Source organism: Pelophylax lessonae (assembly GCF_965119305.1).
Source record: "Pelophylax lessonae genome assembly, chromosome: 1".
Classification (NCBI taxonomy): Eukaryota; Metazoa; Chordata; class Amphibia; order Anura; family Ranidae; genus Pelophylax; species Pelophylax lessonae.
Window position 1 is genome coordinate 799,196,796 of NC_138768.1, and position 15,421 is coordinate 799,212,216.

Genomic DNA, 15,421 nt, shown 5'->3' on the forward strand with positions numbered 1-15,421 from the left:
ATTTCCCCAGCATTGATATCTTTAGCGCCGTTGATATTAGTGGGAGGAATGGTTCCCCATTGCGATATCAGTGCGAGGAATAGTTCCCCATTGGTAATATCAGTGGAAGGAATAGTTCCCCATTGGTAATATCAGTGGGAGGAATAGTTCCCCATTGTTGATGCCAGTGGGGGGAATAATTCCCCATTGTTGATGTCAGTGGGAGGAATAGTTCCCCTTGCTTGATGTCAGTTGGAGGAATAGTTCCCCATTGTTGATATCAGTCAGAGGATTAGTTCCCCATCATTGATATTAGTGGGAGGAATACTTCCCCATTGCTGATGTCAGTGGGAGTAATAGTTCCCCATTGTTGATATCAGTCAGAGGATTAGTTCCCCATCATTGATATTAGTGGGAGGAATACTTCCCCATTGCTGATGTCAGTGGGAGGAATAGTTCCCCATTGTTGATGTCAGTGGGAGGAATAGTTCCCCATTGTTGATGTCAGTGGGAGGAATAGTTCCCCATTGTTGATGTCAGTGGGATGAATAGTTCCCCATTGTTGATATCAGTGGGAGGAATACTTTCCCATTGTTGATATCAGTGGGAGGAATACTTCCACATTGTTGATGTCAGTGGGAGGAATACTTCCCCATTGTTGATGTCAGTGGGAGGAATACTTCCCCATTGTTGATATCAGTGGGAGGAATAGTTCCCCATCACTGATGTCGTGGGAGGAATAGTTCCCCATTGTTGATGTCAGCAGGAGGAATTTCTCCCCATTGTTGATGTCAGTGGGAGGAATAGTTACCCATCACTGATGTCAGTTGGAGGAATAGTTCCCCATTGTTGATATCAGTCACAGGATTAGTTCCCCATCATTGATATTAGTGGGAGGAATACTTCCCCATTGCTGATGTCAGTGGGAGGAATAGTTCCCCATTGTTGATGTCAGTGGGAGGAATAGTTCCCCATTGTTGATATCAGTGGGAGGAATACTTTCCCATTGTTGATATCAGTGGGAGGAATACTTCCACATTGTTGATATCAGTGGGAGGAATACTTCCCCATTGTTGATGTCAGTGGGAGGAATACTTCCCCATTGTTGATGTCAGTGGGAGGAATACTTCCCCATTGTTGATATCAGTGGGAGGAATACTTTCCCATTGTTGATATCAGTGGGAGGAATACTTCCACATTGTTGATATCAGTGGGAGGAATACTTCCCCATTGTTGATATCAGTGGGAGGAATACTTCCCCATTGTTGATGTCAGTGGGAGGAATACTTCCCCATTGTTGATATCAGTGGGAGGAATAGTTCCCCATCACTGATGTCGTGGGAGGAATAGTTCCTCATTGTTGATGTCAGTAGGAGGAATTTCTCCCCATTGTTGATGTCAGTGGGAGGAGTAGTTACCCATCACTGATGTCAGTGGGAGGAATAGTTCCCCATTGTTGATGTCAGTGGGAGGAATAGTTCCCCATTGTTGATATCAGTGGGAGAAATACTTTCCCATTGTTGATATCAGTGGGAGGAATAGTTCCCCATTGTTGATATCAGTGGGAGGAATACTTTCCCATTGTTGATATCAGTGGGAGGAATACTTCCACATTGTTGATATCAGTGGGAGGAATACTTCCCCATTGTTGATGTCAGTGGGAGGAATACTTCCCCATTGTTGATATCAGTGGGAGGAATAGTTCCCCATCACTGATGTCGTGGGAGGAATAGTTCCTCATTGTTGATGTCAGTGGGAGGAATTTCTCCCCATTGTTGATGTCAGTGGGAGGAGTAGTTACCCATCACTGATGTCAGTGGGAGGAATAGGTCCCCATTGTTGATGTCAGTAGGCGGAATAGTGATCCATCATGGGAGGAATTATGCTTCACTGTTGCATCAGTGAAAGGGATAGTGCCGTGCATAATTGGGTGGAATAGTGATACAAGTTCTGGAAAATTTTAAGCAAAGGGCTGCATCTGGCCCACGGGCCACAGTTTGGTAGCCACTGGTGTAAGCCAAACAAGTAGCACAAATGAGTTACTTAAAGTAAATCTAGTCTGTCTATACAAAGCAACAGATTTACTTTAAAACAGGCCCCCGTAGCAGTTCTGTCACATAGGAGGAAAGATGAAGTGAGTCATGTGCTCCCTAAAACCTGAAAGTACCAGAAAATTAGACATTGGAGTGGTGGGGGAGTAAAGGTATGGGGAGTATATTCAGGATTCAGGAGCATTGCTGGGCATTAAAGTGAACATGTTGCTTTGCCCCCCATGGGCATATTAACAGTTAGAAAATCATTTGCAGTAGACTTTTTCTTCACACATTTCTGTTTAATAAATAAGAGTTACAAATGTTGAGCTTATTGCACTGTTAAATGAAAGCTGACAGCAGACAGATGAGTTTTCAGTGAATGCTCAGGAGGAAGTATTCTGGATCTTTGTAATATCAACATCAATCCACTCATTTCTGCCATCTGCTGAATTCATCATTAGTAGCAGTGCACAGACACAATCATTCATTTCCTAGATAATTAACCAAGAAAACTGCAACCATTTTAGAACTGAAGAGCTGCAATTACTCCTAATGAAGATCCTCAGGACATTCTCACTGTTCCTCTGAAACCATTTTTTATTATTGCTATAAATTAACTCCATTTTTTTTTTTAGATGTTGCTTTGGGATATTAATTAGAGCAGAATTTCACAACTAGGGCTCTTTTAGAAGTTCCTAGAGGTTCCATGAGCTGTGAGCAATGATGAACTGACATCTCACTTATAATGACTGCCAATGCAAAGGGACATTTTCCACTAACTACCAATGCAGGGGGTCCCTTCCTATGGACTCCTATTGTAAGAGGGCATTATAACTTTCATTTCAAGATTAATACTGAAAATTATTTTGTTGCAAAGAGATAGGAGGTAGTAAAAAAAGCATCTGTCCTGGATGTCAAATACACTAAGTATGCAGCATTCTTTGATTTAATACTTACTATGACGTAATGATTATGGTAACATAATCCTAACTATAACTGTTTTATACTGGTTGAGCAGGATAGTTAGAGGGGGGCATCATTTTTAAGATGTGTGTACTTATCTATTTTTAATCCACTCCGGTCATGTGATCCCATAGCACCAGCTCCCTTGTGTCAGTGAGTGACTGCTGCAGGGGAGAGGAGGGAGTGTCGTTGCGCTCTCCCTCAAAAAGAGCTGCAGGATCACATGATCAGACCAGAGCGGATTGAAAATAACTACACAAATCTTTTTATACATGTTAGGCAGGATAGGTAAGAAGAAGGGGGGAGGGAACATTTGTAAGAATAGTTATAGTTAGGGTTTTCATCCTCTTTAATCATGTTTAGAAATGGTGTATCAAGATCTGAAAATTATTTCTAGGGTTCCTTTGAGGTAAAAAGGTTGAGAAAGATTGAATTAGAGGAAATGAGTGTCTGTCTGGTGTGCTGTGTACTTACACTCCAATGGTCTCAATGCTCTCTGCAGCCAAAAAAGAGGCAAATAACAGCCCACATGAGATTTATCAGGGAAAGTTGGATAGATGCTTGCTGTAAAGCTGAAGAAGTTCTGTTTTAAATCCAATGTCCCGCCAACACTTGCAGCTTCTACAAGTATATAATATAGCGCACAGGATTTTTAAAGGGAACAGGTCAGCTAAGGAATATGCAAGATACCATTGCTGACTTGTTTTTTAATATTTAACTTCAATATAGTCATTGTCATCCTCATACTACTACCTTGTGAATCACTGACCTGGAACAAGTATAAAGTCAGTTTTGTCAGAATTCCTAGTCTGTATAATTGTTATGATTTAATATTTATTGTGCTATAAATAAAGGATACACATGTTCTCTAGATTTTGCATCTTCAAAAACAAGTGGGCAATGTCAGATTCTATATTTCTGATCTTACAGATTCCCCTTAAAGTGGTTCTAAAGCCTCAAGGTTTTTTTATCTTAATGCATTCTATACAATTAGTTTAAAAAACCTTCTCTGCTGCAGGCTCCCCCCAGCCCCCCCCCTTATTCTTACCTGAGCCCGATCTGATCCAGCCACATGCACAAAAGCAGCAGCTCTCCCCGCTGTTTCCCTTCCCATTGGGCAGGTTGAGTATAGTGGGCTCCCCCCAATCTGTTACTAAGTCTATTAATATTACTCTGTATCTTGGATTATATAGATCAGCCTTTTTCAACCAGGGTGCCTGGCCTTGAGGCTTCTTCAGGTATGCCTTTACAAAATGCCTAAACATTAATCAATACATTTTATACAAGCCAGCAGGTGGATGAAGACTGCCTTTTATAGTTACACAAAGCCAAGGGTTTTTATTGTGCACCATTACGACTTTCTAGACACTGGCATCCTAACAACCTATGATGTCATCAGTTGAAAGGAGGACGTCAGTTGCCTCCCCAGCATCCTTGTATGACCCTCCTCTGTCCCTCTTCCTCAGCACTGGGGTGACATTAGCTGACTGATGGAGAGTAATTGAGGAAGAAGATAAACATTGGAATACTAGTCAGTACCAGTGTGCAAAAGTGCATAAGGAACAAACTATTCAGAGAAAGGAGATACAATAAGACACGTGGCCACTCACTAAAACTTGAGGAAAGGCGGTTTAACCTTAAAGTGCGTAAGGGGTTCTTCACTGTAAGAGCGGTAAGGATGTGGAATTCTCTTCCACAAGCAGTCGTATCAGCGGGGAGCATTGGTAGTTTCAAAAAACTATTGGATGGACACCTTAAAGACCACAACATACAGGGGTATACAATGTACAGTTAAAAGCAAACACACACACACATCATAGGTTGAACTGGATGGACTTATGTCTTTTTTCAACCTCACTAACTATGTAACTATGTAAAATTTGCTTTGGAAGAAAAAAGCACCTCTAATGTTGGGTGTCCTAGGTGTGTGGATGTTGCTGCATTATGTAAAACTATTAGGCCCCTTTCACATGAGCTTTCCGCCCGGCGGTCTGCGTTTTGCTCAGCGGGGATCGATCCTGTCTCCTCTATGGGAGATTGGATGAATACGAACCATCTGCCTGTTTTCATCCATTCCTATTCAATCCAGTCCTCCAGACGGATGGAAAATAGGGTTTCCATCCACTGGATTTCACGGACAGGATCAGGTCGGATAGCAGCGAGTGTCAGCGGACATATCACTGCTGACATCTGCTACTCCATAGGGGTGCATGGAGCATCCGAAAACTTCTGTGAAAGGGGCCTTAGAATAGTTTTTTCCATTTTAGAATGGGGTGCCTCGAGACTGTCCATAATTTTAAAGGGTGCCTTGAGATTGTCAAAAATTGTAAAGGGTGCCTTGACTGAAAAAAGGTTGAGAAACACTGATATAGATGCACTGCATTCTCTTTGCACGTTAGTGATGGGGCTCATTCCCTGCCAGCTCTACATCTATCGATTGGTAAAGTACACACTTCTGTGGATATAAATTACAGCTGCAGGTAAAGCAGGACATCTACAGTTAAATACATGCAATGTGGCAAGGGATTAGCAGCGTAGGTTCAGCAATGATGTAGGTGTAGGGATCACATGCTAGGACCACGGTTCTGATTACTATACCAACCATCATGACCTACCCGGTTTAGTCCATTTTTGCCATATCCAGGAAGTGATGCAGACTTGGAGTAAGGCAGCCCTGTGTTACAAAATGACATAACATGACATTAAAATAAACATCTGGTCTATCACAAAGCACAGAACTGGAGACAAAGAAATAATCTGGCTGAGCAGGGAAAAATGGAACTATAGGATAAAGCTAAAGATCCTGACTGTACCACTGCCTTGTTCCAGATACAAAACCCTGCAGACTTTAGGACACTTTTAGACCCGCAGAGCAAGTTTCTTACATAATAACATTTTTATTATAATAAACAAGGGAAGCAGTGGTACATGTTGACATTTAAATGTATGTAATAAAGAATATCACTTATAACGTGGTACTTTACAAGTTTGGACGCAATGTAGCACATGAGTTTTACATAGGACCACTGAAGCATTTCCCTCTTTAACATAGGTTCCACCAAAATACAGTCTCTCTCTCTCCAGGTACCACCCAGAGGTCTACAGTGAAAGGGAAATAAGAAAGGGAAAAGAGAAGGGAATGTTTTATTGGCCAGCAACCATTTATGTTATAGAGACCAAGGGTCTCCAAATTTTTAAATAAAGGGCCTGTTCATTGTTCTTTAGACTTTAGAGGGGGGGGGGGGGGACTATGGCCAGAAAATGTAGAATGTAGAGTAGAAAATGTCCTGGCATCATTGGGACTAAAAAAAGGTAAAATAGTGCCCCTCATTTCTGTCAGTGGCAGGAATAGTGCCCTATCGTTGGTATAAGTGGGAGGAATAGTACCCCATCACTGGTTACACTGGGAGGAATTATGCCCCATTGTTGGTGTCATTGGAAGGAATAGTTCCCCATCGCTGGTGTCAGTGGGAAGAATTGTACCCCACCGTTGGTGTCAGTGGAACGAATAATACCCAATCATTGGTTACACTGGTAGGAATTATGCCCCATCGTTGGTGTCAGTGGAAGGAATAGTACCCCATCATTGGTGTCAGTGGAAGGAATAGTACTCCATCATTGGCTACACTGTAGGAATTATGCCCCATTTTTGGAGTCAGTGGAAGGAATAGTGCCCCATTGTTGGTATAAGTAGCAAGAACAGTGCCCCATTGTTGGTGTCAGTGGAAGGAATAGTGTCCTATCATTGGTGTGGGAGGAATAGTACTCCTTCATTGGTTACACTGTAGGAATTATGCCCCATTTTTGGAGTCAGTGGAAGGAATAGTGCCCCATTGTTGGTATAAGTAGCAAGAACAGTGCCCCATTGTTGGTGTCAGTGGAAGGAATAGTGCCCCATTGTTGGTATAAGTAGCAAGAACAGTGCCCCATTGTTGGTGTCAGTGGAAGGAATAGTGTCCCATTGTTGGTGTCAGTGGGAGGAATTGTACTCCATCATTGGTTACACTGTAGGAATAAGGCCCCCTGGTTTGTGTCAGTAAGAGGAATAGTGCCTCATATCAGTGAAAGGAATGGTACCCCAAAGGATGGATAAAGGCAAGCAAAGGTCCACATCTGGCCAACCGGGCCGCAGTTTGGAAACCCCTGTTATAGAGGGACGGGCTTGGTGGAGCAAAAAATCCTAATCAACAGCTATCCATGTAATCAGGACACTGCCAGAGAAAAGCAAATTCTTCCAGCATGGCAGACAGGTGACACTGGAACTCTCATTTTGTATTCCATCTTTTTCTGGTGTCATCTGCAGCTAATGAGGCCTGATTCAAAAAGATATTTGTGTAACTTTTATTTTATAGTCATTGCCTACTCTTTTTTTTTTATACGTATTCCAGTTCTCAGGTAAAGTGTATGTAAGCTCAAAATCTATTTTATCATGTCAGTCATCATGCCCCTCCTGTACACAGTCTTCCTAAGAAAATATTATTTTGTGAATTGTATTAAACATTCTTTCCTAGAGTTCTGACCAGAAATAGCGCTTCCTTTTGCAGGCTGAAAACGCTAAGGCAGGCCAAAGATCAGTAGAAAAGAATCATCACTTTAATGAAAATAGAAATTTCTGTGTGATTTAACATGCAATAGTCCCATCATTGTTTTGGAATGTGTGTAGCGAAATTACAACCTTCTGATCGTTTTTCAACATATCGTTTTTTTCAATCGATTTCTATAAATCATATGCATTTCATTTTGTTTTTTTTATCAAACAAGTCCCCCCTTAATGATTAGAAAACAGTTTGTTCTGAAAAAAATTTCCAGAATGTTTGTTCATTCAGTTTCGATGGCGACACGAAAATTACCTGTCACAATGGGCACATTAATTATGTGAAAATCGAATGATTGGTCTATCTACTTGAAGTTTCATTTGTTTTTCTACTCATCTATGGTATGCTTAAAGAGGTAAGTAAACTTTCTTCTCTTGCTTTTACCTATAGGTAAGCCTTACAACAGTGCCTGTTTAGGCGATATTTACATGGCATACAGCCAGTGACATCACTGGCGAATGCACTCTGAGGGAACAGCCATGCCATGCCCTGTGCCATGAACAGCGGCTCCTGCATGCATGCAGTCACAGAGCTGGGATCCGCAACGATGGTTATAGATGGAGGCGCCTGCACAGGGCCGTCTTTAGTACAGGGCAAAAGGGGCAGATGCCCTGGGCCCAATCATTGTTGTGGGGCCCAAAGCCCTGCCTGCAAATAGTTGATAAGTGGATTTGAGAGGGTCCAAAAAATATTTGTCCAGGGTCCAATCAGTAATAAAGAAGTTCCTGTGCCTGCAGCGCTGACTTCTCTGCGCGTGAGGGCTTAGTTTAGAGGTAAGATTAACATAAAGTGCTTTACCCCACAAGTCCCCCCCCCCCCCCCCCCAAAAAAAAAAAAAATTTCTAGCGGTGTACAACTGCTTTAAGCCCCCTATCATGTGAGCTCCTTCAGTTCTGGTTAGGCTATCAGAAAGGCAATGGTCCACTATAATGTACATGACAGGCTGACCAGGAAACTGTGCAACAGACTCAAAAAAACACAATTTGCTTAAGAAAACTGTAAATAGGGAGGCATGATGCCACACATGCTAAGAAATACATTTTAGGTTTAAATCCTCTTTTACCTGCTGATATTAAGGATTCTTTCACTTTATAATGGTCTCAGAACAAAATGCAATGATTTTATAAACCTCTACAGGGACTTTACCATTACCAGTCTCTTGGATACACGGGAAGGAGTTTTATTTTATGTTTCTGGACACTTTTTATCTTTAGCCGGCCAAAGCTGTTTGCTGTAAAAAGATAATTCAGCTTCCATGATGCATTAGGACTCTTCAGTAATTGCCTCCTGCATGAGTTGTGCCATCATTCAGCATTATACAATGCAGGGAGTGGGCACAGACAGGCCGGGGCACAGTTATAAAACTAAAAAAAAACTCTCATTTATGAACTGTAAGATATCTGCTAATTAGTTATGTTACAAAACTGAAAAAGAACAAAAAAAAAAGATTCAATTCAGTGTTATAACAAAGCATTTTTAAAAAAAGTAGACTTTTTAAAAATGATACACACAAAACAGAATGTACAAACATTAAGCCATCCATAGACGGATCAAAATTCTAATTTTGATCCATGAACAGGCAAGGCTGATTGTACTGAAGTCGATCTATCAAACAACTTCAGTACAACCAGCTTGTTGGGTTTTTTCTTTTGTTTGATCACTGCCAGTGGCTATAACCGCAAGCACTGATCATTGTATTCTGATGGCGGAGAAACCTCCAAGCATCAAGCAAGCCTAAGGCTCAGTTCACAAAGCTTTGACAAAGGATAAGGCTCTCTAAGGCCACATTCCCACTGGCGTACTACAGCCTACACCTGTGCAAGGGCCATGTTTACCTGCATGGGGATGCACAGATGTGTCTACATTCAGGGCCGTTCACCCACACCCACATGCATGTCAAATGGGGAACAGCGGCTGTGTTTGTGCAGCTGTGTCCCAACTGACCTGAATAGGACTGTCTGCACAGGGATGCATGCAATACCTGTGCATCCCGATGCAGGTAAGCACATCCTTTGCACAGGTTACCCTGTAAAACCCCTGTTTTTAACGTGAACTGTTTGACAGGACAGTATGGTTTGTTGCAGGCTGGATGGTAAGCTGAGCTAGGAATGGTTCTTTGTTCTTGTTTGACATGCGTCCCCCTTCCATTTTGCTCCTTGCTGTTAAGGACAGTTATAGGTTGGGGCAGTTGGCATTTGTTTGTACCATTGGTTACTTGGTGAGGGGACGCACTGAACACCTTCGCCCCTGTGCCTTTGAGGAAGGGTGGGCTGCCTCCAGGTATACCTGCCCTCAATCTATTCATTATTATATATGTGCTCCTACTATGGAGGCTCTCAAAATTTATAGAGTTAGGACTGCAGATAATACCTTGTCGTGGCCTCTGTGTGCAAACGAAACCCCTGTTTTAAACTTGAATTGTTAGGACCAGGGCTTTTTTTCAGGGGGAACGCGGGGGAACGCAGTTCCGGCACCTCCTGAACTGAATGTATGTAATGACAAAGGGGTGCAGGGGTGTGCTACAGTGTCTATTGATGCTGGCTGCTGGGGGATCTATTTTGCTAGAGGGGATCTATTTTTGCAGGGAGGTTATTGTTGCTGCTGGGGGACCTATTCTCTCTCTGGAAGGGATCTATTTTTGCAGGGGGTGGTCTATCGTTGCTGGTGGGGGATCTATTGTTGCTTGGGATGTTCTTATGTTGCGGGGGGGGGCTCAGTTGTTGCTGGGAGGGATCTACTGTTGAGGGAGAGCTCTAATAATGCTGTCTGTGGAGAGATCTGTTGTTGCTGCTTGGGGTCTATTGTTGCTGGGGATATTTTGTTGCTGGTGACCCATTGTTGCTAGGGAGATCTATTGTTGCTGGGGTGGGGTCTATTGTTGTTGGCAGCAGGGGATCTATTTTACTGCTTTTATAGTTATCATTAACAATTTCCATACAAATAACTTAGTAACAAAAATGTTACTTTGTTCTGTATTCTCTAAGAGGTGGGCAGGGGCTGGAACCAAGGAATGGTAGTCAGAGTTAGGTAGGAGCGGAGACAAGGGGTAACTCTGAAAGGGGGAGTTCCTGCACCTATTCTCTGAGAAAAAAAGCCCTGGTTAGGACAATTCGGTTTGTTGCAGGCTGGCTGGTACAGTGAGTTGAGATGGGAATTTTTCTTTGTTGTTGTTTGACATGAGTCGCCCTTCCATGTGCTCCTTGCTGTTAAGGCCAGTTATAGGTTGGGGCAGTTGCCATGTTTTTGTTACCCTGTACAATGTAATGAGGCCGAATGTGAATATAATTTTTAAATTTTTAAATAACTGACTTTCTTTGAAAATAAGATTACTTATCCTGGTGTGTCGGCTTTGTGAATTGAGCCCATTGCCTGGTATTCACCCTATGTGAGGTAAATAAATATTCCCCTTATGAGGGTTTCTAAGGGTATCAGATGAAATTTGCACGCTGCCTCCTCTCTTATGACATAAAAGGTAGGTACAAATATTGATTTTATATACTGTATAGATAGCTTGTTTTCACCAGAACGGAGTTCTTCTTGAACAGTGGTAGTCATATACTGTATACAGTAATACCCAATTAATATATGGCAATTATATACTGTTCCAGATCACCTGAGTAGGGAGGGTCTCCTGCATTTCTCTGGGATGAATCTCTGTAGGTTCCGGTACTGAGGCAGAGTGACCGCGTGTCTGCATCTGTAGAATTGACATCCACCTCTCCCTTCAGAATCAGCCAGCTTGTTTTAGCCTAAAGTAAGAAAGCATAACATATTGATTTCTCCATTTTGCAAGAACTTCATCTAAAGTGAGGGATTAGGTGACAAGAAGTGATAAATTGACCCTAACATACTATATCCTCTCGTACTGATATGTGAGCATTTCCAGCAGCAGCTTACTCCAGCCGTGCAGAATGGGTCCAATCACACAGAGCAGAATGTGTAGCACGAGGCCTTCAAATGATCAAATCACAGCAATTTGGCTTTGTAAATAGCATTTTGTTCACCTCGTCCCCCTCAAACATTAAAACATTTAAAGGGAACACATCTAAACATGAGGACTATCAGATTACGCAGACTGCAGTAGGAGTGGACACAACCTCTTCCTTGCAGAGACCAGACCATCCAGTTTATTCAGATATTTATTAGGCCCCTTTTAAATGGGGTGGACTTTGTCCAAGTTGATCCACCTGCTAAGCGGGGGATCTCTCTGCTCATCCCCGCTGAGCAGGTGGGTGACAGGTCCATGTCCACTCTGCATGGCAGAGACAGCCCACTGCTCTCCATGGAGGGGGTCGGATGGAAATGGACTGCATGTCCATTTCCATCCGACTGTCATCCGATCTGATTCACCAGACACATGGCAAACGTATCCCCATTCGTCTGTTTATAGCGGATCGCATCGGATTGGATTCTGACGGACGACAGTCCTTTCTTTATTGACAATCTCAGCCATAGCCAGATTGTCAGTGGAGAAAACAACTGTTTGCCCTACCCAGGGGTGACCCCAAACCTGAGCTGCTGCAAGTATGGGATACAACTCAAACTAGGACATTTGACTAAACCTAGGGATCAGCAAAATCTCCTGAGGCCATGGACCTGTGAACCAGTGGGAGCCAAAAATGGCTGTGAATCCAGTAGAAGCCGCAGCATCTGTAACTACATATGGAGAAAAGGCAGAAGCTCCGGAATAAATATCGACACGCTGTTCAAGTTATGCAAGAACTCACATGGCCAAATCAGCAATAGCCGATTGAAAAGCCAGAAGCCTTGAAGAAGATCGACCCTGAGGAATGATCCTCATAGCAAAATTAAGTATGCCAAACAAGGACTACAACTCCTTTTTGGTACAAACCTGCGAACAGGCAAAAGCGTGTATGATGGATTTAATGCGGGATAACTTGTCAAGTGGAAGGCTGGCCTGCATGGAACGTGCGTCTAACGTAATGCCTAAAAAGGTGATGAACTGTGAAGGGCCTTCTACTTTGCATTCTGCGATGAGCATGTTGAGATTACCAAAAACTTCTTTTAATCTGTGCAAATCTGTGGGGGGGTCTGTCAGGCCTCTCGATCAAGAGAAAATCGTCCAAATAATTTATGACCTTCTGGCAATGAGCTCTTTGGGACAAAATCCAAGTGAGTGACTGAGCGAATATATGGAATAGCCATGGGCCGCTTTTAGAGCTAAAGGTAAGTTTGATGGCGAAATAATATAAATTCTTCCACCTAATGCCATGGGATAGCATTGATAGATGTGGATAAGGTTTTGATCATCATATGTAACTGGTTCGGAGCTAGGTCCGGCTGCTGGTGGGGGCGGAAATCATAATTTAAATAGCTCTGCTTTTCGAGCTGTGGCCGGGTAGGGAATGTCTCTAAGCTGTAGTCCTGCTGTAAGCTTCAGAATAGTCCAGCTCCTTAGATTTTGAGCTCTGCAATGGTCGGAACCCCTGGTAGGTGAAGGAGGGGCAGAAGCAGAATCGTTGCTGTGAGAAGCCCGGGACATGATCCAGCTACAAAAAAGGTAAGTCGCAGTAGGTGTAGAAGGAAAAGAAAGAAACATAGCAGAAACAATGAAGCAAGAAATACGTAAGAGATGAACAAATGACGATATGGCTAATTTGAAAGAATCATAGGGTTCGGGGCAACCGAGATTTGCCAGGGGTGACTGGAAATGTTATACAGATTACTCAGATTGCCCGGTCTGTGATATGAAGAGACCAACAGCATGAAACAGAGGCCCAGGGCGTTCCAGGCGGGGAAAACCTGATGTCTGGTAACAACCTATCATAGGCATGTAACGATTTAACAACCGGATAATTGTATGATTGACGGATGCAACAGCTTGTTCTGCCCCAAAGCTAACCGATCACAACCGTCCGAAAGGCAAAATAGGAACAAGACAGTACCTAAACGCCAATGATCAACACTAAATGTGTGTGTGAAGTAACCAGGTGTAAACGATGATGCGAAAAGGATATGCAAAATATAAGAGAAAGAGAAAAAGAAACAAAAAGCAAGAACAGATATAATGTAATTCTCACACGTGCATGATGGAGTTGTATTATCCAGTCCCTAAGCTTCTCTCTGCCACATCTTACAGATGCAAATAATGTACACAGCAGGTAGTGTTAATGATAAAACAATTTCTTGTATAAAGAGCAAGGATTTTCGGACAGATGAGACATTGCAAGTCTCTCCTACCCAATACTGTAAATGCTAACAATTTTCGGGAAGATGGTTCAGTTTCATTTTAAGCGAAAAAGTAATGGGTATTGTACAAGTAAGCACAATGATCCCCAACAAAATAATGGGATTTATGATTTACTGTAAAATCCATTTCTCTGATGTTCATTGACGGACATAGCTCTTCATCTTCATGACTGTAGGGTTATACTGCCCCCTACAGGAGTAGGACACTAGGCAGAGAAAAAAGCTTAAGCCCGCCTATGGGGCAGTCCCTGGGGGTATACTCCCACTTCCTGCTATAGGTATTTAGTTTTCTAAAAAGTGTTAGAAGAAAAAAAAAACAACTCCAAAGAGGGGCGGGTGCTGTGTCCGTCAATGAACATCAGAGAAAAGATTTTACTGTAAGTCAAAAATCCCATTTTCTCTGATGTTCATTGACGGGTACAGCTCTTCATCTTCATGACCGTAGGGACGTCCCAATGCAGTTTTAAAGTTGAGGGCTGGGAACAGAACAGCAGAAAACAAACTTCCCCAAGGCTAAACATAGCCAACCAGGTAAAGACCTCTAAAGAGCAGCCTACAAAGCTTTGCGGCCAAAAGAAACATCGGCAAATGCCAACACATCCAATACTTTGTGAAAGTGTGCACAGATGACCAGGTGGGCGCCTTGCAAACCTGCACCACTGATACCTGATGACAGAAGGCCCAGGAGGCACTAAGGGTCCGAGTAGAGTGCGCCCTGACAGGGAAAGGAGGAACCTGACCCTTAATAGAATAAGCCTGAACCACAGTCTGTCTAATCCATCTGGCAATGGTCGCAGCAGTAGCAGCCAGCCCTTTGTGAGGTCCATCCGTGAGGACAAATAGTGAATCTGACTTCCTGACTAGGCAGAAAAAAACGGAATACCTATAGCAGGAAGTGGGAGTATACCTCCAGGGACTGCCCCATAGGCGTGCTCAAGCATTTTTCTCTGCCTAGTGTCCTACTCCTGTAGGGGGCAGTATAACCCTACGGTCATGAAGATGAAGAGCTGTGTTTGTTAATGAACGAAAGAGAAATATGATTTTCTTATTTACTTAATGATCTACCCATCCGCCTCCTAGTGTCTCCCCTCCTGACTGTGTGGTTCTCCATGCTGCAAAGAGCAGCACTGATAAAGTGACTTCAGCTCTGTTCTCTGGGGCACTGAGGTGATTACCCCTCTGGGGGCAAGTCTGGGACACCCTGTATTCACAACAGGTTTCAGGCTTCTGTGATGAATGACATGGGATGTCATTTAACCTGAAGAGCTGTGGACATCTAGTGGCTGAAATGTATAACTGAGGGACAACCACTTAGGCAAGGTGAGTTTTGCAGCCAGGAATCTTGTTTTTATTTTAAAACTTAGCTCAAGACTATTTAAAGGAAAAAAAAGCAGCCACAGTTTGAATTATTAATTCTAGAGAACAGGCAAAGTGGTATTAAAGTCTTTTTTTGTACTTGCACCTAAAGATAAGCCTAAATTAAGTCTTACCTGTAGGTAAATTGAATATCTCCTAAACTTGGGGTGTTTAGGAGATATTTCCAATGGATGCAGCCAGAGACGTCACTGCCACATGCACTCTAAATGTCCGGTATATCGTGCCGGACCTTCAAAGCTCTGTGCCGCAGCCGATGACACCCGT

At 42.9% G+C, this 15,421-nt stretch overlaps 1 protein-coding gene across 1 annotated transcript in view; it reads right to left on the bottom strand.

The window, feature by feature from the left end:
• The window catches only part of ABLIM2 (actin binding LIM protein family member 2), a 236,507-nt gene that overhangs the window by 54,828 nt on the left and 166,258 nt on the right, over positions 1 to 15,421 (bottom strand). Inside the window, exons 17-18 of the mRNA XM_082264258.1 lie at positions 11,184 to 11,319; positions 5,591 to 5,649 (exon numbers count right to left, since the gene is read on the bottom strand). Coding sequence (XP_082120384.1) covers positions 5,591 to 5,649; positions 11,184 to 11,319 — 195 coding nt within the window. The remainder of the gene's footprint in view (positions 1 to 5,590; positions 5,650 to 11,183; positions 11,320 to 15,421) is intronic.